Below are 22,009 nucleotides of genomic sequence, written 5' to 3'. Positions count from 1 at the left end.
AAAGAAAAACGATGCATTACCTAAATTATTTCATTGAAATGTGGTCACCAATTAAATTATTAGTTTTATACATGAAAATGCAAAATAAAAATAAATGGGTTACCAAATATCTCAATAAACGTCATCTTCCCCACTAACAAAAGAGGAAACCTTTAATTGGCTTTACCGTGTTGTTCAAGATATACATGTGAAGCTGATCCTTTTTTAGGTCATTTAATTAATTAAAGCTAAATTTTTCATGCTTTCATTGGCAGGACAAAAAGCAAAAGTAAATAAAGAACAGAACCCTCCAGACTATTCTCTTAAGTCTTAACATTATAAATACACATCATAACAACATACTAATCAAACTTATATACAAGTGACTGCTACACACATATACAACAGACACAAGAAAAAAACCAAAAAAAAAACAACATATCCTATAATGGACCGTCTTCAACGCACCATCTCGGATATTTCACACCAAATATCCATAGACGACACTCTAACAAAAGAACCATCTCCAACCGCGACCGCAACAACTTTGTTGTCTTTATCAGCGATAGCCGAAGTGGAAGATGCAAAGTGCGAATGTTGTGGCATGTCTGAAGAGTGCACGCCGGAGTACATACACCGTGTGCGCTCAAAATTCACAGGGAAGCTGATTTGCGGGCTGTGTGAAAAAGCGGTGGAGGAGGAGATGGCGAAGTTGATCAATAGTGAAGTGGTGGTGGAGAAGCGGCGAGAGGAGGCAGTGAAGGCACACATGACCGCATGTTCCCGGTTCAATAGGCTAGGCCGGAGTTATCCAGTGTTGTACCAAGCAGAAGCGGTCAAGGAAATGCTGAAGAAGAGGTCTAAGAAGATAGTTGGAGCCACCAAGCCAGAGAAAGGTGGCCTCGCTAGGAGCTCAAGCTGCATGCCGGCTTTGGCTAAGGAGCTTAAAGATCGTGGCTTAGTTAATTAGTTTATTTGTATATATATACTCACGTTACGCGTTTGTTACTATATATATACGTACAGAATTGAAGTTATATTCACAGAGCCAGGGAGATGTATATGTATTAAATATTAAGTGAGTTATATAAGTGTACGTAGTAAAAATTAAAACTGATGCAAGTTTTACGTGTGTAAATAGATATATTTTCCCCCCGTATAACCAAACGTCCTTTTATCTATTATGTATTTGTGGATCAATCATGTAAAAAGGATACGAATCTAGCTAACCATAATAGATATATATGAATGATAACATAATTGTCTATAGATCCTTCAAGCACTAGCTTAGTTGATAACATAGGTCAATGAAACTTATCTTGTTCTTAGTAGACTAGTATCCAGTGTTGCAATTAATGATCTCCAGTATATTTTATAGATAAGTAAATAATAGTCATAGCTGGATGATCTAGAATGAAAAAAAAAAAGGATTATGAATGTTATACCATTAAATTTGAGATATTAAAAACCTTTTACTAGGGGTTAAGAGAGGCTTGTCTGAAACGAAAAATAATAGCTATTGTTAAATCCGCAATCAAATATAACAGAGATATCAAACTGTTCATTCGATAAGATAATGTCTCAAGCTAAAATTTACCAAGCTTAATAAAGCGCATAGGTAGAACCCACCCAAATGTATCAGCCATTCAGCCGTGTCTAAGTACCAGACTACCAGTCACCAGTTTCGTAGACGTGTCGTGTAAAGGATACGGTACGGTATTGTTAAATATCTCATATAGCTAAATTAAGGAATTGGCCCAATTAATTTTTTTATAAAATCACATAGACAATATCACTCATACACCAATTTATGGGTAGGTTCTACAATATACCTAAAGGTTTAATTTTAGATTTTAGTGGACTTAGTTAAAAAATCTAGTATTGGATAGGTTCTTATATATATTACGATTCCACTAGAAAGTTTATCAAGAGATCAAATTAAACCATATTTTGAAGTGGACTTACAAGTTACAACATTTTCCTTGGCTGCTTAAGCGTACTGAGCGAATTGAAAGCAAATCCAACGTCACGTTGTTTCTACACGTTACAAACGGCACGTGGTTCTCTAGAGCATAAAGCTTTGGGGGCTTTGCTTACTTTCAAAGAAGCATCTTTACCTAAGCCATGAGTAGACTCGTTTCACGTCCGCCACTAGCTAGCCTGAATTTAAGTATTGCATCACGTGTCTTTCCCTTTTGGCACGTGAGGAGCACTCTTAGGCATTTTTTCTTGGCCACTCTTACGCATTTCTCAGGCTCCGTTATCATTATTCACTAGAGAGATATAGGAAGATAACATAAACTAATTATTATTCTACTATTATATAGTAAGAAATAAAAGAATCGAGTGTGATGTAATTTTCAAACGCAACATGAGTCTCGTTCAAGCGATCACTGAATAGCTAAGATGAAATAACTATGAGAAAAATAACTTTTTTATAATAAGTTAGTCGAACAGCTATAAAGGAAGCAAAACCTTATCCATTATTTCGAAGGACGTTCGGGGTTGGCGTAAGATCAAAAACTATGTCCCACGGAACTAAGGTCTTCTCGAGACACGTGTATGAGATAAGCAGACAATCATGTGAAGCTACTGAATCTTTTGGTGAATCACTACTTCTCTCAAAAGAAATAAATGGTGAATCAATCTATGAATTGTAATAATATGGAAGGGATGAACTAGTGGAATAGAGATATTGATAGTATCGAGGAGACAATTTGATATCTATTCTTCTTCTTCGTTTTACTTCTTACAATATAAATCATAGTTTACTTTGAGGTGAAATAACTCAACAACAAGCATAAGAAAAACGTAAAACAAACACACTCTTATTTAAGCTATGATACCAATAACAATAAGGCAACAACCCAAAACCCTCTAAAGCCAATCCAACTTTTTGTTTTGCCGACTCAGCCTCCACGTCATTAGCTCTTGAGGCCTGGGCATTCGGTTTAATCGGGTTATTCGGTTCGGTTTATTCGGTTTTTTCAAATTTCGGTTATCAAAAATTTCCGCTGAATCAACCCGATTAAAAGTTCGGTTCGAGTTTTTCGGTAATCGGGTTTTTCGGGTCGGTTAACGAGTTTTAAATCAATTCCGAATTAAACCGAATTTTTCCCTATTTCGGTTTATTTAAACCGAATTACCAAATTAAAAAAGATAATGGACTAAAAAAAGCCTAAAGTAACCCTATTGACAAAAAGGGCCTAAACCCATTAACAAAATTATACAATTCATAAATTTACAAAGCCCAACCCATTAACACCTAGGGTTTTCACAGACGGAGACATCCAATGGCGGCGATGGAGACATCCAACCTCGACGACGGAGACATCCAACCCCGGCGACGGAGACATCCAACCCCGGCGACGACCTCTTGTTTCAATGGAGAAAGGAAAAAAGATCTACAACAGACGAGATCTGTCACATATCATCATCATACCCACATGCAGTCTTTCATCTCAACTGGAAAAAATTAGGGAAAAAGAAAATAATTCAATATCCATGAAAATCTGTGAGATCTAAAAATTAACGCAAATAGATTTCTCAAAATCTGTCAAATCTAAAGATTTTTGTTCCCAAATAGATTTCTCTTTGAAGAGCTTGCAAAACAAACGAAAGATTGACAAAATAATACAGTATTACTACACAAACTAATGCAAAAGAAGCAGACTTACTCGTTTGAAACTAGCAATTAAGGTTTGGACAGTCAAAAGGTCAATCTCTACACCACGTTTAAGAGAGAGAGAGAGAGGAGTTGTAGATGCCAAGGATGAAGAAGAGATGTGGTGATGATAATATGATGAGAGATTGAGAGATGTATTGTAATCGCCTAGAGAGAAAGAGAGGCAGACGGCTGAAGAGAGAAATACAAAATGATTAGGGTTAGGATTAGGATTAATGGAAATTAGGTATATATTACTCGGTTTAATTAAAACCGATCGGTTATGCCTTGCCGAACCGAACCGACCCGATAACCGAATTGCCAAATTAATTTTGCCGATCGGTTTGCTGATCTTCTCACATATACCGCCGAAAACCGAAAATCTCGGTTTAATCGGTTCGGTTCTTTCGGTTCTGACCGAACGCCCAGGGCGACTTGACTGATCATTCGTACTAAAATGCTCTCCTTTTATACAAAGCTTGTCCTCAAACCTCAAGTTTGGAATGTGGGAAACTGGCATGAGATATCTTTTACAATCGTCCAATGTCGTAGTTTCTCTTCCCCGCTCAAACTATTCTCATCCAACACATATTACTCTTATCCATCCATGCTCACTGCACCAATTATTGAGTTTTAAAACATCAAATTCTTATATTGATATTCGTAAAACCAATTTAAAACTAAGAACCCAAATTGAGATATAGGCAAGGACACCTTTTAAAATGGATAAGTACAGTTGAATTTTTCATTAGTAATTAGTTGAGTATTTTTAAAAAAAATTAGGCCATTGCTACTCGAAATATATTTTCATTAAAGTTCTTATGTGCTACAATTCTAGTAAGTAAACCCTTTATTTAGGTTAGTTTAGTAATCCTCCTTAAATTAATTTGTTAATGCACAGTTAGTGATCAGTACTAGATGCGATCAAACTTAAATAAGTTAAAATATTATCTTCTTTTTCTTATTTACGTTGTGATCGAGTTAGTAAACTTAGTGTTAGATTCGAAATTTACTATGGGCTTCCAACTTAAAACCAATTGGCAATAAGTGGAGAGGCCCTAACCCATTATATTACACAAGCCCTTTCATATCTATCAGATGTGAGATCTTTTCTCAACATGCCCTTCGAGATGATGGCTCTTCTAGCTATTAATCTCGACATAACCATCACGTCCCCTCGAGATAATGCTCTTTATTTAGCTATCTCGATGGAATTGGGCCTTCTTTTGGGCCATCAATTAATGGGGTGATCGGACCTTTATTCGGGTCGGATTAATTAACAGGTCAGCGATTGTAGGCTACACGCTCTGATACCATGTTAGATTCGAGCTTTACTATGGACTTCCAACTCAAAATCAATTGGCAATGAGTGGAGAGGCTCTAACCCTTTATATATTACACAAGTCCTTTCACATCTATCAGATGTGGGATCTTTTCTCAACACTTAGATACGTACTAAGACTTATGAACGGTCTAGTAGATTGACCAGGTATTATATATATATATATATATATATATATACTTATCTCTTCATGTATTGGTTAGATATTGTATATGGTTTTTGTGTTGATTAATTAGCTATGATTCTTAGCTATAGCTATACAATTTTCTCTTCGTTTTTCGAATTACCGTGTGTATTAGTAACGCATAATGGTTACTACAAGATTTAAAACTTGGGGGTAATTAAAGAAGAGAGTGTTTTAGGACCCGTCACACTATTTCTGATTGCGTGAGCTGGAAAATTAATTGTCGTGCTTAAAAGTGCGATCAAACAAGGAATAAAGAGATTTAACATGGGATTAGGGAGAATAGGGCTGGGCAAAATAACCGATAACCAAATAACCGACCGAAACCGAACCGAAAAAAACCAAACCGAACCGAACCGAAATTCTTCAAATACCCGAATGGTTAGTAAAAATCTATATCCAAACTAACCGAAACCGAACCGAACCGAACCGACAATTAAATGGTTAACCGAAATATCCGAAAACCTAGAAGATATCAAATATTATATACTTAATATTATGCAAAACTATAAAATAAACTTAAAATATAAATTATTTCTAGATTCAAAACAATTAAATATTTTAAATAATCAATATATGTAAATGTTATTATTTTGAATTTACAAAGTTAAATACTATTTTGTAAAATTGAATCCATATTTTTCCCTTTTTTGTATTTTTGTTATTGTATATTTGGTTAATTTTGGTTATATTCGGTTAGTTTTGGTTATATTTGGTTTATTTGGTTAATGTTAATATAATTTATGTTAGTTATGGTTATTTATTTAAATAACCAAACCGAAACCGAACCGAAAGAAACCGAACTGAACCGAACCGAAATTTCAAAAATATCCAAATGGTTACTATATTACTATATCCAAAATAACCGAAACCGAATACAACCGAACCGAAACCGAATGGTTAACCGAATGCCCAGGCCTAAGGGAGAAGGGTTAACGTGTCTATAAGATAATAATATAGTTAAAAAATGTTTAACTCTTAATATATTCTTATACAAGTCCCGAGAAATATTGTTCGATGAATCGAATCGGCCAATAGAAATATAGAATGTCTCTTGATATTAATAAGTCGTTTTCGATTTTGTTGTTCTTGATGTATAGTACAGTAATTAGCTATTTTGGTCGCCCATTTGGGACTATAATAACTCATAACTTTTGAAGTAACGTGATATATAACCTACTACGGTCCCTAATCATATTTTATTTTATTTTCTCGATTTACTAATAGAGTTCACGACAAACTGCTAAAAGATAAAATTACTTAAGAGCAACGTATTTATTCAAACTTTTTTCATAACTAAAAAACAGAATTAAAAGTATATATATAATTATATATATACACAATTTGAATAGCCTAAAAGTCTAAAACTGTTGAAAAAGCAATTAAGTTAATTATAATCTAGCTTAAAGATAAAACAAAAATACTAACACATGCTCAAGTTAGAGTCTCACTAGTAATTACAACTAACATGAACAATCACATACTCCATCAGCCATTTCATGTAATATAAATATATATGTTTTATGCTTCGATTAACATATATTATATATATTCTCTATATTCGCCTTTGCATCTGCCGCAAATGTACATAATTTGATCGACTTATTTTTTTGTATAATAGAATTTTAACTATTATTTATTTGTTATATTTAGTTAAACAGTATTTGGATTGTTCATTAATAGTATAGATAATAAAATACATACTAAGTAATTTATAAGATATTATCTGATTAAGACACAATTTTGCTAATGATTTAATTGTTTTACACAATTTAGTTAAATTACCTTGATTTAATATTTCTAATATTCTAATATTTTTAGTGTTGACGAAATAATTAAATGAAGATTTAACCCATATTTTAACATCGAGTTAATAATATTTTAAATTTATATTAATGTTAATTCAAACTCGTCAAGTCTATAACCCGTTCCGCAATATAACTACATTATATAGTATTTTAAACTACTTTATAAGCAATGATTGTAAAATTTTAATTGATAAGAAAAAATAGCAATGAAGTGGAGATATTCTAGGGATAATACCTGATTAAAGATATCAATTTAGGAATATAATATTAAATATAAATATTGTATAAGTATAAACAAAAATTGAATTAGAAAAATAGAAATTAATTTAGAAAATATATTTTAAGAATCAAATCGGTTAAACAATTTTATAGACATATTAATTGAGTACTCAATTTTGAATTTTCATATTTTAGTTATTATTTTGTGCAATTTTTCTAGATTTAATTTTATAGATAAATTTATAAATAAGTATAACTTAAAAGTTAGAACACAAAATGTACTTTATAAATATTAATATAAATATTAATATAGATATCAGTTAGGGATGAGTGTATTACCAAACCGGTGAATATATAATCGATCCAGTTTAGGAATACATTTAAATAATGTGGATTGGTTTCAACTTCCCGGTGTCGACTCTTATCGAATGTGTTGGTTGATGGTTAATCAACAGAGTGATGATCATCCATCACACGCACGTGAGTGGTACTTTCTGTAATTTTGAAGCAACGTTATGACCCTTTTGGTAAAGTTGTCCCCACCACTATACCATAATTGCACATGTTTGATTCATTAATCCTTTAAATGTAGTCAAAATTATTTCCCACCTTTCTCTTTTGTCAACTAAACAAAATTATAAATTTCTCCACTATAATCTACCTTCTCATAAATCGTATTAAAAATGAGAGACATTAGTTAGTGTTGGGTTAGAGATAGAAAACATATACAGGAAACGTGACTATACATGTTAATTATAATATCACTAATAATTAAATTTACAAAGGGGAAAAAATAAGGGTGATTTTAATCTGTACCCATCAATGATACATTAATTAAATCTGTAGCCTTGATAATTTAAAAATTAAGTCTGTAGGAAAGAGAAAAAAAGCACAAACCAAAAAACTCCTTCTTCTTACAATTAATTACAAAAATACCATTAACTAAAAAATGTTTTTCTACTTCAACTTATCGATGACACAGTTTAGTTTAACACCTAAAATACTGTTCACCCGAGATTGAACATACTATTCATTAATGATATGGTAACAGATTTTGTAATTTTAGTATTTAACTATTTAGTTAACACGCTAAATAATATGATATCAAGATAAGTATTCTTATTATGTGTTAAATGCATATGCATGGAGTTAAAATTGTGAATTATTATGATTTATGTGTGTACATATCAGTTTAATAAAAATATGTACCGAGAATATAGTAAAATATTTAGTAATTTTATTGTATAACAAATTATTTAGTATGCTAAATAATTTCATATCGCGATAAGTTTGTTATTCATTAATGATATGGTAAAACATTTTGTAATTTCAGTATATAAATATTTAGTTAACACGCTAAATAATATGATATCAAAATAAGTTTACTTATTATGTGTTAAATGTATATGTATAGAGTTAAAAATTTTGAAATATTATGATTTACGTGTGTATATATTAGTTCAATAAAATATGTATCGAAAATATAGTAAAACATTTTGTAATTTTAGTGTATAACACTTATTTTATACGCTAAATAATTTGTTATCACGGTAAGTTTATCACTGCTAAGATACAACTTATACGTTAGCATTTTAAATAAATTACTAAGTAAATTGGTACTTATAGAACTGAATCAACCCCAGAAGAACGTGACAATGGTTTTTGCCATCAACAATTCTCATTCATCCATTTCAATCAATAAATGGCTTCATGAGATCATGACTTATTTGATGATGGTGAATTGGTGATGAATAGATTAAAAAAACACATAAAATAAAGAAAAATGAATAAAATGTGTATGGGGGTGTAGTTGTCTTATATTCATGTATATATATGTCAAATAGTATCTAGGAAAAAGAACTAATTATTAGATTATCTAGGGGTACAGATTGATATTATCCAAAAAATAACTAAAATAGGTATACTAGTAGGTTTGTAAAGAAAAATAATTCCCATAAAATCTCCTTTGTCTTCGTCAAACCTTCCGAATTAGACCTCTTGTCCCCTTCAAGCGCAATAAAAATGCAAATAAAATTAAAAAGTAACAAAAGTTTTATCTTTCTACACAAACCATAATTTTCTCTAACTTTACTCCTTTTTAAACTCACATTTTCCCCTTACTTCACTCTCTCCTCTCTCTCTCCAAAGACCTCCTCCGACGAGAGATTACCGGAAAAAATAAAAACAACTCTTTTAGTTTAATCCACAAAACTCTTATGGAAGATGAAGCCCATGAGTTTTTCCACGCAGCTGATCATTTTGCCGTCGATGACCTCTTAGTTGATTTCTCTAACGATGATGACGAAGAAAACGATGTTGTTGCTGACTCCACCACCACAACCACCACCGCCTTCACCGACAGCTCTAACATCTCCGCCATCGATCTCCCCAATTTTAGTGGTGATGTTCAAGACGGCACTAGCTTCTCCGGTGACCTTTGCGTACCGGTACGTTAGTATTAAATAATATATGGTAATTCTTGAATTCTAGTCAAGAAAATTTAAACGATATGTTATGTTTTGTAATAATTGAATTTTGTAGAAGAAATATTAAATGATTGGTTTGGTTTTGTTTAGTGTGATGATTTGGCTGATGAGTTGGCGTGGCTTTCCAACATCGTGGACGAGTCGTTCTCGCCTGAAGATGTACAGAAGCTCCAGCTAATATCCGGTTTTAACACCCGACCCGGCCCGAAATCCGAATCCGGAACCTCGGAAAATCCGAATAGCACCAGTCCCATTTTCACTACCGACGTTTCTGTGCCGGCCAAAGCTAGGAGCAAACGCTCACGCGCCGCAGCGTGTAATTGGGCCTCACGTGGGCTTCTCATGGAAACTGTTTACGACAACCCTTTCACCGGAGAATCCATTCTCTCTAGCCACAACTTGTCTCCACCGACCTCTCCCCCACCACCGATGGCTCACCTTGCGAAAAAGCAAGCCACCGACGGAGGATATCGGCGGAAGAAAGATGTTTCTTCACCAGAGTCAGGTGGCACAGAGGAGAGACGGTGTCTCCATTGCGCCACGGATAAGACCCCGCAATGGCGGACAGGCCCAATGGGCCCGAAGACGTTGTGCAACGCTTGCGGGGTAAGGTACAAATCAGGGCGTCTGGTGCCCGAGTACCGTCCGGCCGCGAGTCCGACGTTTGTGCTTACAAAACATTCCAATTCTCACCGGAAAGTTATGGAGCTCCGGCGACAGAAGGAGATGAGTAAGGCCCACCATGAGTTCATACATCACCATCACGGTACGGGCAGTGCCATGATTTTCGACGTTTCATCGGAAGGTGATGATTACTTGATCCACCATAAGGTTGGCCCAGACTTCAGACAGCTTATTTGATTTTTGATCCCTTTTTATTTTTCCAATAATTTAATTAGGGATAATCTTCTTAGAAATCAAATTTTGCTAATCTTAATTTTGTTGATGACAATTTACTTCTTTTTTTCTTCCCTTTAATTTTGTGTTGTTTTGGGATTTGCTAGAAAACTTTTGTTGCATTTCCTCATGACATAAAATGATTTTTTTTTTTTTTTTAGTTTTTCCCCCTTTTGTTAAATCTACTTGTTTAGTTTATGTTAGATCTACAAAATGTTTATTAATATATTCACAAGCTAAAAATATCACTTTATAAGAAAATAATGAACTGGTTTATTCTAATATCATAATTAATATATACAAACAGAGAGGTGCATAAAATTTCAAAATGATGAAATATGGGTGGGAGAGTGTCTCAGTGTTGGTAATGTGTCACCTCAATGATCAAGGTCCCTCTACTCTTTTGTAGCATAGTTATTTCAAAGTTTCTCCTTTGCCACTATTGTAATTGTCACTAAATTGACAATCATCTGATTTTTTTTTTTTTTTTTATATAATCAATAACAAAGCCAAGAGATTGAATGGTATTTTGTAAGCTATTTTGTTAGTTTCTTCAATTTAATGATTTTGATAGTACTAATGTTTATCTGATGCATTTCTTTGAATATATGCATGGTTATATTCCTAGCAATACAAGAGGACAAGAGGAAAATATTTTCGAGTAAATTGATTGATAAATAAACATCTCGGGATATAGTAATTTATTTTTCTGCTCTCACGATCCGATGCAGCACTAATCCATAGTAATTTGTATATCCTTTTATGTTAAACTAGTCTTTTTGTTTTAGTTTACTAGTGATTCATAAGCTTAGAGATTCTTTATTAGGTTTTAAGAAATAATTGTACGTATACTCAAATAATTAATTACTACTATTATTTAAAACAAACAAAAACTACAGAGATCGATTTCATTTGTTTTCTGGCAAATAGATATGTTGCAAGTGTCGAGATTTCTGTTCATATTCTCATAGACACTGCCAAACAATAACATGAAACTAGTATTGTAACCAAGTGTTGTTTGGACTGTATTTTAAAAAGAGTCAGTTAAGGCTTAGTTTGCGGTGGTCACATGGCTCTCATGCACATGCACATAGAAAGAGAGAGTCATTTTCATGAACGCTCTCATGTATCTTAAGCACATGTATCCGACAACAACAAAAGTAACACATACTTGTGACGCTCTATATTCATACAATCGTTTCTAAATTTAGTTTTTTTTCTTCCTATTTATAATTAAATCTTGTAAGTCAGCTTCCAAGCCTGAACGTCATTCTTAGTTACATGGAAATCTGTGGCCGGATTAAATTCACATTGTACCGTGTAAGTTTTGATATACTGTATCAGTATGCGAATTTAAGGGGCCGATTGTTTCTTCATGCATCCAACCTCAATATTATTATTTTAACATCTAAATGAAGCATTCATATACTGTTTTTCTCTTTCAGACAAAATTTTAAATCAGAAAATCGCATCTTGATACAAAGTTATTGATTTAGCCTATCAATAGACTTATGTATACTTGATGATTCAGAAAGAAGAAAAAAAAAAATCTTTATGAATTAAATCTTGTATCTAATTGAATAAAGGTACATGGTTTAGCTATCAAGTAGTATATTTTAAATAATATGTTCGTCAAATTTATTTTACAATGATATAAGCGTTAGTTTTAAACAACTTTTTATTTTATTTTTTTAAAAAACAAATTTTAATAAATGAAATCATTTCCAATAGAATCATAAAACTAAAAATAATATTTTTATAAAATCTACTATATTAAAAGGTTAAAATATTTATATATACTGTATAACAATATAAGATTCTAAATCGCCACTATATCTTCTACCAACTTAACTAATTTGAAGGAGATCAAAACTAACGTAGAAATGCCAAAAAAATGGGTTCCCATGCGTATTAGCGCATATATAAAAAATGGCACATTAAATCGTGAAGAGATAGATCATTCGTGTCTCCTGACAATATTAAACGATATTCTAATTATCCACAAGTCGCATCTATCGTGATCACTGTTTTTATTAGCTGAACTAACAAAGTAGCTATGTATAATGATTCTATGATCCTCCAAATCATGTGATCGAATGGGGTAAACCGGGGAGAGATGTTAATCCAAGGAGGTTTTGGTTTCCTACAGTAGATAGCAAATAAAGGAAAATACTTGGATTGATCATTCTTAGAAGAAAATCGGGACAGTTCGTATATTTTTCTATCACCTATAAAATAATTTGAATATTTTTTTGACAATAAATATTAAAGAAGTTATTTTTTGACATTTTTGCCGATTAATAAGCCAACATATTTAAGATAACTAATTCTTGTATTTTTGAGTTAATAAATAAACAACAGATTACCGAATAAAAGATGCAAAGAACGTCGGCCAAAAAAATAAAAAATAAAAAATAAAAAGATGCAAAGAACGAGAAGTAACACCGGAGTGGTCAAAACTCAAAAGGGACGACAACAAAAAAAGTGTTTCGTTCCTTCATTGATTGTGCTGGTTTGCAGTGGGCTTGTCCCTTTTAATTTGGGCTTCCACCAAAACTAAAGCGGCTGGGGCTTTCGTCATTTTTTCTTCTTTTCAATTCAATTAGCCAACCTTTCAAGAAGTGAAACCAAAAAAAAAAATACCTTGACATGATCAAACAAGTCGTTGAGTGTTGAAGCTGGGGAAACCGTGAGCCAAAACTTGATAGTGAAGTAACTACATGACCACTAACCGGTAGCTAGGTACCTAGAGTTCGACACGAATCCTCTTGATTATCTATAGAGAAGTATCGTCTTTGTGGAAAACAATAAGTTACACCACTAATATTTTAATCAAATTTCATTGAATAAAATATGTGTATGAAATGGTAGTTCCAACTTCTAACAAGTGGGTTTAATAATATCAACTTGATTATCAAACGGACTAAACAATGGTAAATTATTATGAATATTGATGAGATGACACTTGTCAAACACGGCCTTGTCTCGACATGCATGTATATAAAAGATCACTAACAAACAATATATACTTTTCACAACAAATGAACTAATTAGTCGATAATCATATTCAGACTGTTGTCGGACGTAGAATATTCCTTTTAGTAATGTGGAGTTTTATGAGTTTTTCATTAAACAACGGAAGTTTTCTTTTATTTTATTTTCAAAAATGTAATTAAGTTGGTTATACATGAACAGTGTCAAATTTAATTCGCTAGTCAAATTATCTTAAATCGAAAATCAAATTTAGTAGTACTGTATATGATTACAAAACTAATTTAGCAAAAACAATTTGGCTCCGGCTTTCAACATTTGACTAGCCTGTTTTTGCTTTGTCCCAAAATAATTAATTTGCAATCTCGAGAAATTTGTTAAATGTAACAATTGCCGCGACATGTAAGTAACCTTAATGGCATCACATTTTTTCTTGCAAATCTTGAAATGTCAACGAGTGCTATGTATGTGTGTCATTCTTGATAATACTACGAAATTGTTAAGGATACTAGTGTCCGTCCATAAAAGATGTATTCCCCCATAAGAATTAAATATATGTACTAATCTTTATTGGTACGACTGTCAAACAGATAGGACAAAACCGAGCACTGAAAATATGTTGGTCCAATTCAGTTCGGTTTTGTTTGTTTCAATCCGAGTGATTGACTCTCATACAATTTGGATTATTTGGTTATACAATAGTTCGGTTTAGCTTAGATACCGTTTCTAACTTTTAACTAGAATTTGTTCAAATTGTTTACTCAGTTTGGAAAGACAGTCCGATTATATTTCTAAAAATCTTTTAAAATGAACCTACCAATATAATTCCATAAAAAAACGATTGCATGAAATGTAAGGTAAATTTCTCCCTTTTTTTCGGTTATAAAATGTTTTCACTTTTAGTTTTGTTAATTTATTGACAAACAAATCGGTTAATTTTAGTTTTCAAAATATCAAATAGGGCTGCTAGATCATATGGTTAAAGCGTTGATTAAAACTTCGATAGCCTTTTTTCAAAAAAAAAAAATATCAAATAGAAATATGTACTTAAATCAATATATATCTGTATAATATCTCAGATAATAAATACTATAAGTTGTATATATATATCTATAAAAGATATTAAGAAACTTAGTGATAAATGTCATTTGCACACAAAAAAAAAAAAAAAAAGGATAAATGTCAATGGCATAAACTGTAATTGTAGATGATTTGTATCTTTCATCGGATTTACTAAGATCGTTATCATAACGCATGAAAAGCGAGCAAGATTACACAGACTCAGACAAAAATACAAAAAAGGAAAAGAAAAGATTAAAAGAGAAGAATCTTTTTGTGACTTGAGAAGAGAAGAAGAAGAAGATACGAACAACAAAGCGTGGCGGCTCTTATTATCAAATTCCCAAATTACCCTCTCTTTCTTTTCTTTTTCTTTCTAAATACTAGTAAGTACCTAAAAAAAAATAATAATAATGAGTTCTTGATTCCAAAAGCGTCGTCCGTTGGGTTTCGCATATTTTATTTACACTAGACAATCGCATAGCAGCACCTCGGGTTTGACTTATTGTTTTGTTGGTGAGTCCTTGTGGTGACCATTAGCCCGATCGATTCCGAACCATGTCTCTTTTGATCTTCGTTTGACTTGCGATTCGACTTCTCAACCTGTAAGTAAAGCTTTTCAAGATTCTCTCTCTGTTTTTTTTTTTGGTGAAGCAGAGCATAAACTTGTTTTGTTAAATCATTATGTTGCTTTCTTATTGCATGCAATGATGTTTTTAAAAGATATGAAAAGTCAGTATAAAGATGATTCTGATGCTAATCAGGAGATATGATTGCATATTAGTATTAGTTTTCATTGGAAAACAAAAAAAAGAACAAAAATTGAAAAAGTTAGAAGGAAACTAATCTGTGAAAATTGTTTGACGAATTTGCTCTGTAAATTGAGTTTACAATTCTTCTGATGATTTTTTTTTTTTAATCAAATTAGAAAAAATTGGATTCAAGCGTTGACCATATCAGATTCTATGATCATATTGAGTTATGTTTGTTGTAACACATCAGATTGATTCATATGATTTTATATTGATACTTTTGAGTGTAACAGAGTAATTTGCAGGGTTTGAATTAAGATGAGGCGTGAGTTTCCATGGCTATGGAAAGTGGAAACCAGACGGCTTCTATGGCTATTGGGACTCACATTTGCTCTCGTCGTCACTTTTCAATACATCGAGCTACCGTACGCTATCTCCTCCATCTTCTCTTCCACCAAGATTCCCATTTCAAGAAACTCAACTTCACTTATAGGAAGCTTACCTCCAGCTATGTCCCCTAGCTTTTCCCAATCCGAGACTGAGGAAGAAGTTGAGGTTGATCAGATATTTGACAGCACCGGAAACGCCACTGCCCCTGCCATTTCGCCTACTACCGCTACATCCCCGCCTTTGTTGCCTACTTTAAAGGAGAACGCAACCGCGCCTGCCGGTAGTGCAGGTGCCCCGGCTGCATTACCTGGTTTAAACACGTCTCAGGTAAAGGAAAATGTAACAGCACCTGTGGCTAGTGCTGAAGCCCCAACTGCATTACCTGATTTAAAACCGTCTCCGGTAAAGGAAAATGTAACTGCACCTGTGGCTAGTGCAAAGGCCCCGGTTGCATTACCTGATTTAAAACCATCTCCGGTAGCACCTGTGGCTAGTGCAAAGGCCCCGGTTGCATTACCTGGTGTTAACCCTTCTCCGGTAAAGGAAAACACAACAATGTCTACTACTAGTCAGGTACCAGAGAAGAAGGTAACTAAAACAGATGTTGTCAGATTTGTTCCTGATGTAAAAGAGAAATCGAAAATGCCTGAATCCGGGGTGATGTCAATATCCGAGATGAGCAAGCAGTTGCGTCAAAACCGTGTTTCTCATAATCGTCTAGCAAAGGTTTATCATGATCCTTTTATATTGATACATCCCTTGACTAAGCAGTAGTAGAAATTATGTAACATGTTTCATTTTCTTGTTTTCAGAAACCAAAATGGGTTACTAAACCTGACATGGAGCTTTTACAAGCAAAACATGAGATTGAGAATGCACCGATCGATGACAAAGACCCTTTACTCTACGCTCCTCTGTATCGCAATGTTTCTATCTTCAAAAAGTGAGTTGTATTTTTTTTCTTTTTCTTGTAGCTGCACCAAAGCTTAAATATTCTGATGACACTGATTTCAGTTGATATTGAAATCCTCAGGAGCTATGAGTTGATGGAAAAGATGTTAAAGGTTTATGTTTACAAAGAAGGAGATAAACCAATAATGCATAGTCCAATACTCCGAGGGATTTATGCATCCGAAGGGTGGTTTATGAAAATCATTGAATCCAACAACAACAAGTTTGTCACAAAGGACCCTGCAAAAGCTCATCTTTTCTATCTACCCTTCAGCTCCCGGATGCTCGAGGTGACTCTATATGTTCAGGACTCCCACAGTCACCGCAATCTCATTAAGTATCTAAAAGACTATATAGACTTCATTGCCGTCAAATACCCTTTTTGGAATCGAACTTCCGGTGCGGATCATTTCCTTGCCGCCTGCCATGATTGGGTAAATGTCTCCTCTTCTTGCTATGAGACTCTTTTTATGACATTTCTCTACCAAGTTATAATGATACAATCTTTGGTCTTATGTAACATTTTTCTATGAAGTTATAATGTTGTGATCTTCAACTTTAAGACCATAGAAGATGTGATCGTTGAGACCATTTTCTAATAAATGTATGGTTTCTTTGTAATATTTTTCAGGCTCCATCAGAGACGCGGACACATATGGCGAAGAGTATAAGGGCGTTGTGCAACTCGGATGTTAAAGAAGGATTTGTCTTTGGAAGGGACACATCTTTACCAGAAACATTCGTTAGAGATCCCAAGAAACCACTAAGTAACATAGGTGGCAAATCCGCGACGCAAAGGCCGATACTTGCTTTCTTTGCTGGGAAACCCGACCACGGGTACCTCAGGCCAATACTCCTATCCTACTGGGGTAACAACAAAGATCCTGACTTGAAAATATTCGGGAAACTACCGAGGACTAAAGGAAACAAGAACTACCTTCAGTTCATGAAGACGAGCAAGTACTGCATTTGCGCAAAAGGCTTTGAAGTGAACAGCCCGAGAGTAGTAGAGGCCATTTTCTATGATTGTGTTCCGGTTATCATATCTGATAACTTTGTCCCGCCCTTTTTCGAGGTTTTAAACTGGGAATCATTTGCGGTTTTCGTGCCGGAGAAAGATATACCGAATTTGAAGAAGATTCTAATGTCAATACCGGAACGACGGTACAGATCAATGCAGATGAGGGTGAAGAAAGTTCAGAAGCATTTCCTGTGGCATGTGAAGCCAGAGAAGTATGATATGTTTCACATGATTCTTCATTCGATTTGGTTTAACAGAGTTTTCCAAATTACTGTTTAGAAGTTTGGTTTAACGAACGATTCAGCTGTGTACATGTTTTTACAGAGAAATTTTTATGAGGAAACTCAGTTTACAGAATACATCAAAACAAAAATTAAATGGCCTTAATTTATTATTGGACTGTGTAGTCTTCTTGATGGAAATCAAATTATTCAGTGTATACTCTTTTAGTAGGAGCTACGTTTTATTTTTTGCACTTGTTACATTGACATATGATGATCGAGTGGATTAAACCGGTATGAAAATAAATTAAGAGGTTTGTTTCAATAAGGAACAATGCATGTGAGAAACAAGGAGCAGAACTGAAGCTGCCATGTTCAGAAGACAATTTTCTCAATCTCTAGAATTATCTTCATATGTATATGAATATTCATCTTCTTGTTGTTTATGAGTTATAGAACCATATTGGGGGAAAAAAAATAAACAGTGGATGAGGACAATAAATGAAGAAGATGGTGATGTTTGACGTAACTGGAAACATGTTTTGTCTGTCTCTTACATAAAACCTTATCATTTCCAACTTTTCAGTTTTTAACTATTGACTGATTTAGCAATGTAAAATGAAGATAATATATTCAATGGAAAAAATAGAATAGGGCAGTCAAACGTATCCACTAAACTGTAAGGTAAAAAAAAAGAAAAGAAAAAAAGAATAATAGAATAGTACTAGCAAACTTCATTTTATTTGGCGATGTTTCCATCTTCCATAGGCTGCTCTCTTCCATATTTTGAAGGTTTTTGATTTATTATTTATAACCCTTCAGTGACATTTCAACACTTGACGTACCATATTAATTGGTTCCGGCTGCTTTCATTATTGCATATAAAAATATCTTGACGTACCGAAATAATTTGGCAACAACAAAAGATGGAATAATGAAAGCTGGATTGTCATTCTGAATGGTATCAAAAATAGTATGCATGGAAGTATATATATATGTCATCCGGTGCCCCGTGGTAAGATCGTAAAACTTGGTGTGATGATAAGATCAAAAAGCCTAAAATTAAGTTCATTCTAACATTGTTATCGTATTGGATACCGAAAGTTGCATTCTAAAAGTTAGCAATTATGATATACGCATTACAAGGATAAATGTGAAAAAAAAAGGTATATACAAATCATCATTGCAGGCAGACTGAAGTTTCAAACACTACTTTTTAGACACTACAGTCAACATGATGTCAAAACTGCTACTTGGTTACATATTGTGAAAGGTGAGGCTCAGTCGTTATCGTTTAAAAAAAAAAAAGACACTCACTGCTCAGAGACCATCCACTTTATTATAATTTTGAAAAGCTATAATCAGTTTGTACAAGATTTAGACAGTGGTGGTCCAAATTTGAATAATTTTCTAGAATCATAAATGACACTGCTCATTGATCTGGACAATTATTAATCTGTCTTTATTATTTTTTTTTTTTTGGTCAAAACCGTCGACATTTTTTAGTTTGTTTTCTGTGTGTGTTTCCTAAACTTTTCAAATTATTGATAGTTATTAGAATGTTGTATATGCGTACAAACCCGATAACGTTGCAGTGTTGAAACATAAGTATATAGCACTTCCACTTTATTATCACTGTTTTGTACATCAACCATTTTATTATTAAAAAAAATTATATATCATTTGAAAAATCTTTAGTCCGGGTCGAAACCAATCTGATCTATCTCTCTAGATAAACGTGGTTGTTGAATCATTTCTATGTAACCAAACTCGACTTGATCTCTCTATGTAAATAAAGTTGTTGAGTTGTTTATTTTTTTTATATATCTAAAATCGAGTATGAAGATAGAGGGAATCGATACCATTCCTCAAATCTTTTACCACTAACTTAACAAATACTTTGAAAGAAATAATATCAGACGCTACAAACCCCTAACTACTACAAATTTAGTTCTTTGGATTAGAATGATCTCACGTTCTTCTTCCACTCATAAAATCATCGACAAATAAACATCGGTCGGTGAATTCCTGTTCAATATTTTCGACTGACACTGAGCATCGCAATAATTGAGCTGTACTGTTACATCTCAAATATACACAACACATATATTTGCGTGTAAGTTATAGTATGAAATGAATGGGGTCCAAACGACAACCCATACGCGCGTTTCGTTGACTACACCTTTTTATACCCTCTTAACAAAATCAAAACTTATGGACATGTCTTACATTTCCAAATGTCTCTTGGACCACTATATACACAACACATATATTTTTTTCAATGGTTTTTTTTCTTTCTGATTAAATCATATGTTATCCAATGTTTTCTACTTAAATCATCTATCCAATGTTTTCTTCCGTCGACACAAAAATTGCCTTTTTCTCTCTTTTACGTGTTTCTTTTGCAGCTCATTATATAAATTGCTATGTAAAAAGAAACAATTATATATAAGAAGCAAAATCAAAATCTATAGCTTCCGTGCAATCTACCATCTCTAGTTTCTTGATTACTTTTTTCTTATTAATTTTGATGCTCTCGTTTTAGAACAGATTACCTAATACGGAGTATATAATATATGCAATGTCATATTAATAGAAAGAATATTTGCCAGAAAAATAAGTAAGAACATTTAAAATATATATTATATATATATATATAGAAAAGGTAAAAAATGAAAGATTATATATATGCCCCACTTCAAAAAACTTATTTCCTTAGTCGTTGTCTCGTTCCCATATTATTATAATTGCATTATATTATATGTATTGCCCCCATTTCAAAAAGCTTATTGTAGTTGCGTTCTCGTTCCTTACTTTTTTTTGTGATTGCATTATATGTATGATGGAACTCATTATTTGTGGACCGATATATTTGTTGAAAATGGCAATTTTGAACTCTAGTAGTCATTTAGTCTTTAACCACCTGTTTGTGACTCAAACATGTTTCAATACGATATATCTGCAAATGCAATGTGTATTAGAGGACGTATATGAAACCGTTAATAGAACAAATAGAATGTATCAATTCCATAAACAGAACAAATATACTCGAATTTTAACAAAAAAATGTTATTAAAACAGCATGTGTGTGAAATTATCTCGACTCTGAAGTATATTAGGTCCATGAAGAAAATATATTGTATTTGTTCTGTTGATTTATTTGTTAAACACAGTATATATGATTGGTAGCTAACTGTAACACAAGGTTAGCTAGCTAGAAATTTCTCTTTTATCATTTAATAGCTAAAGGTTAATTCCCGGGGCTTGAATAAAAATACTTCAATAATTCTTAGAATCTGAACATTTATATCAGATATATCACTCACCTACCGTTATAATTCAGCTTATCATATACGTCGACAAACTTTAGCGTGTGATAACTATTTTGTGTGTGATAGATCGATCGACCCCTAAATATTACTTTACACAAAACCATGCATTGCAATTTGAATGATCATATAACAAAGATTTTTAAGTTCTCTTTCTAAAGAGTACATAACTAAAACCATCAAAATACTAGAATATATTTACATATATAAGGAGGCTATTCATCGTTTAATCGGTTTAGTTAGCCATTCAGCAAATAAGTACAGACTTACAACTTTTAGAACTCTTGTTCATTTTTTATATAATTGGGATCATATCATCCTTTAGTTTATAATTGTAGGATTAGTAGCAATTTAAAAATGCATGTATGCATATAGAAACATGGGGTCAAGGAACACACAACGTCGTTCGTTGGTGCTACTTGAATTAGTATATAGGTTTCATTTCCAAATCTGTAACTAACTTTGTCTTACATCATCAGTTTTTTTTTGTTATTTATTTCGATAGAATTTGTCTTTAATCTCGATGTGTATGTTAGACTAGTTCCAAAATATGAAAAAGTTTATAGTAAAATAAATATCGAATAAGTTGTCACATTTGGAATCATTCCCAATGCCAACCACTGCCCAGAACCAACGTATTAGAGTTTTGATTTCACATGTGTGAAAAAACTGTTTATCTTGAACTATCTGATTTAGTCCAAAAAAAAAAAAAAAAA

At 33.0% G+C, this 22,009-nt stretch overlaps 3 protein-coding genes and 1 long non-coding RNA gene across 5 annotated transcripts; 3 read left to right on the top strand and 1 right to left on the bottom strand.

Moving 5' to 3' along the window:
* Positions 365-1,158, top strand: LOC104771063. Its single transcript, XM_010495539.2, has one exon. It carries the CDS (start codon positions 428-430, stop codon positions 947-949), a length of 522 nt encoding a protein of 173 aa, XP_010493841.1. The 5' UTR covers positions 365-427; the 3' UTR covers positions 950-1,158.
* On the bottom strand, positions 3,061-3,877 carry LOC104771062. Its single transcript, XR_764707.2, has 2 exons — positions 3,657-3,877; positions 3,061-3,444 (listed from the first exon to the last, which is right to left on the bottom strand). It is a non-coding gene; the product is annotated as an uncharacterized LOC104771062 (long non-coding RNA).
* On the top strand, positions 9,223-10,799 carry LOC104771061 (GATA transcription factor 12-like). Its single transcript, XM_010495538.2, has 2 exons — positions 9,223-9,643; positions 9,773-10,799. The coding sequence occupies exons 1-2, from the start codon at positions 9,413-9,415 to the stop codon at positions 10,541-10,543; spliced, it is 1,002 nt and encodes a 333-aa protein (XP_010493840.1). The 5' UTR covers positions 9,223-9,412; the 3' UTR covers positions 10,544-10,799.
* LOC104771060 (probable glycosyltransferase At3g07620) lies at positions 15,027-18,137 on the top strand. Of its 2 annotated transcripts, none has more exons than XM_010495537.2 (5): positions 15,027-15,234; positions 15,687-16,497; positions 16,584-16,714; positions 16,805-17,156; positions 17,354-18,137. In XM_010495537.2, exons 2-5 carry the CDS (start codon positions 15,700-15,702, stop codon positions 18,020-18,022), a joined length of 1,950 nt encoding a protein of 649 aa, XP_010493839.1. In that variant the 5' UTR covers positions 15,027-15,234; positions 15,687-15,699; the 3' UTR covers positions 18,023-18,137. The 2 variants fall into 2 exon arrangements, with proteins under 2 accessions (XP_010493839.1, XP_010493838.1); XM_010495536.2 differs by having other exon boundaries at positions 15,029-15,234; positions 15,675-16,497.

The sequence above is a fragment of the Camelina sativa genome, chromosome 20 (assembly GCF_000633955.1).
Source record: "Camelina sativa cultivar DH55 chromosome 20, Cs, whole genome shotgun sequence".
Classification (NCBI taxonomy): Eukaryota; Viridiplantae; Streptophyta; class Magnoliopsida; order Brassicales; family Brassicaceae; genus Camelina; species Camelina sativa.
Note: the sequence above shows the minus strand (reverse complement) of the source record. Positions and strands in the feature narration are given on the sequence as shown.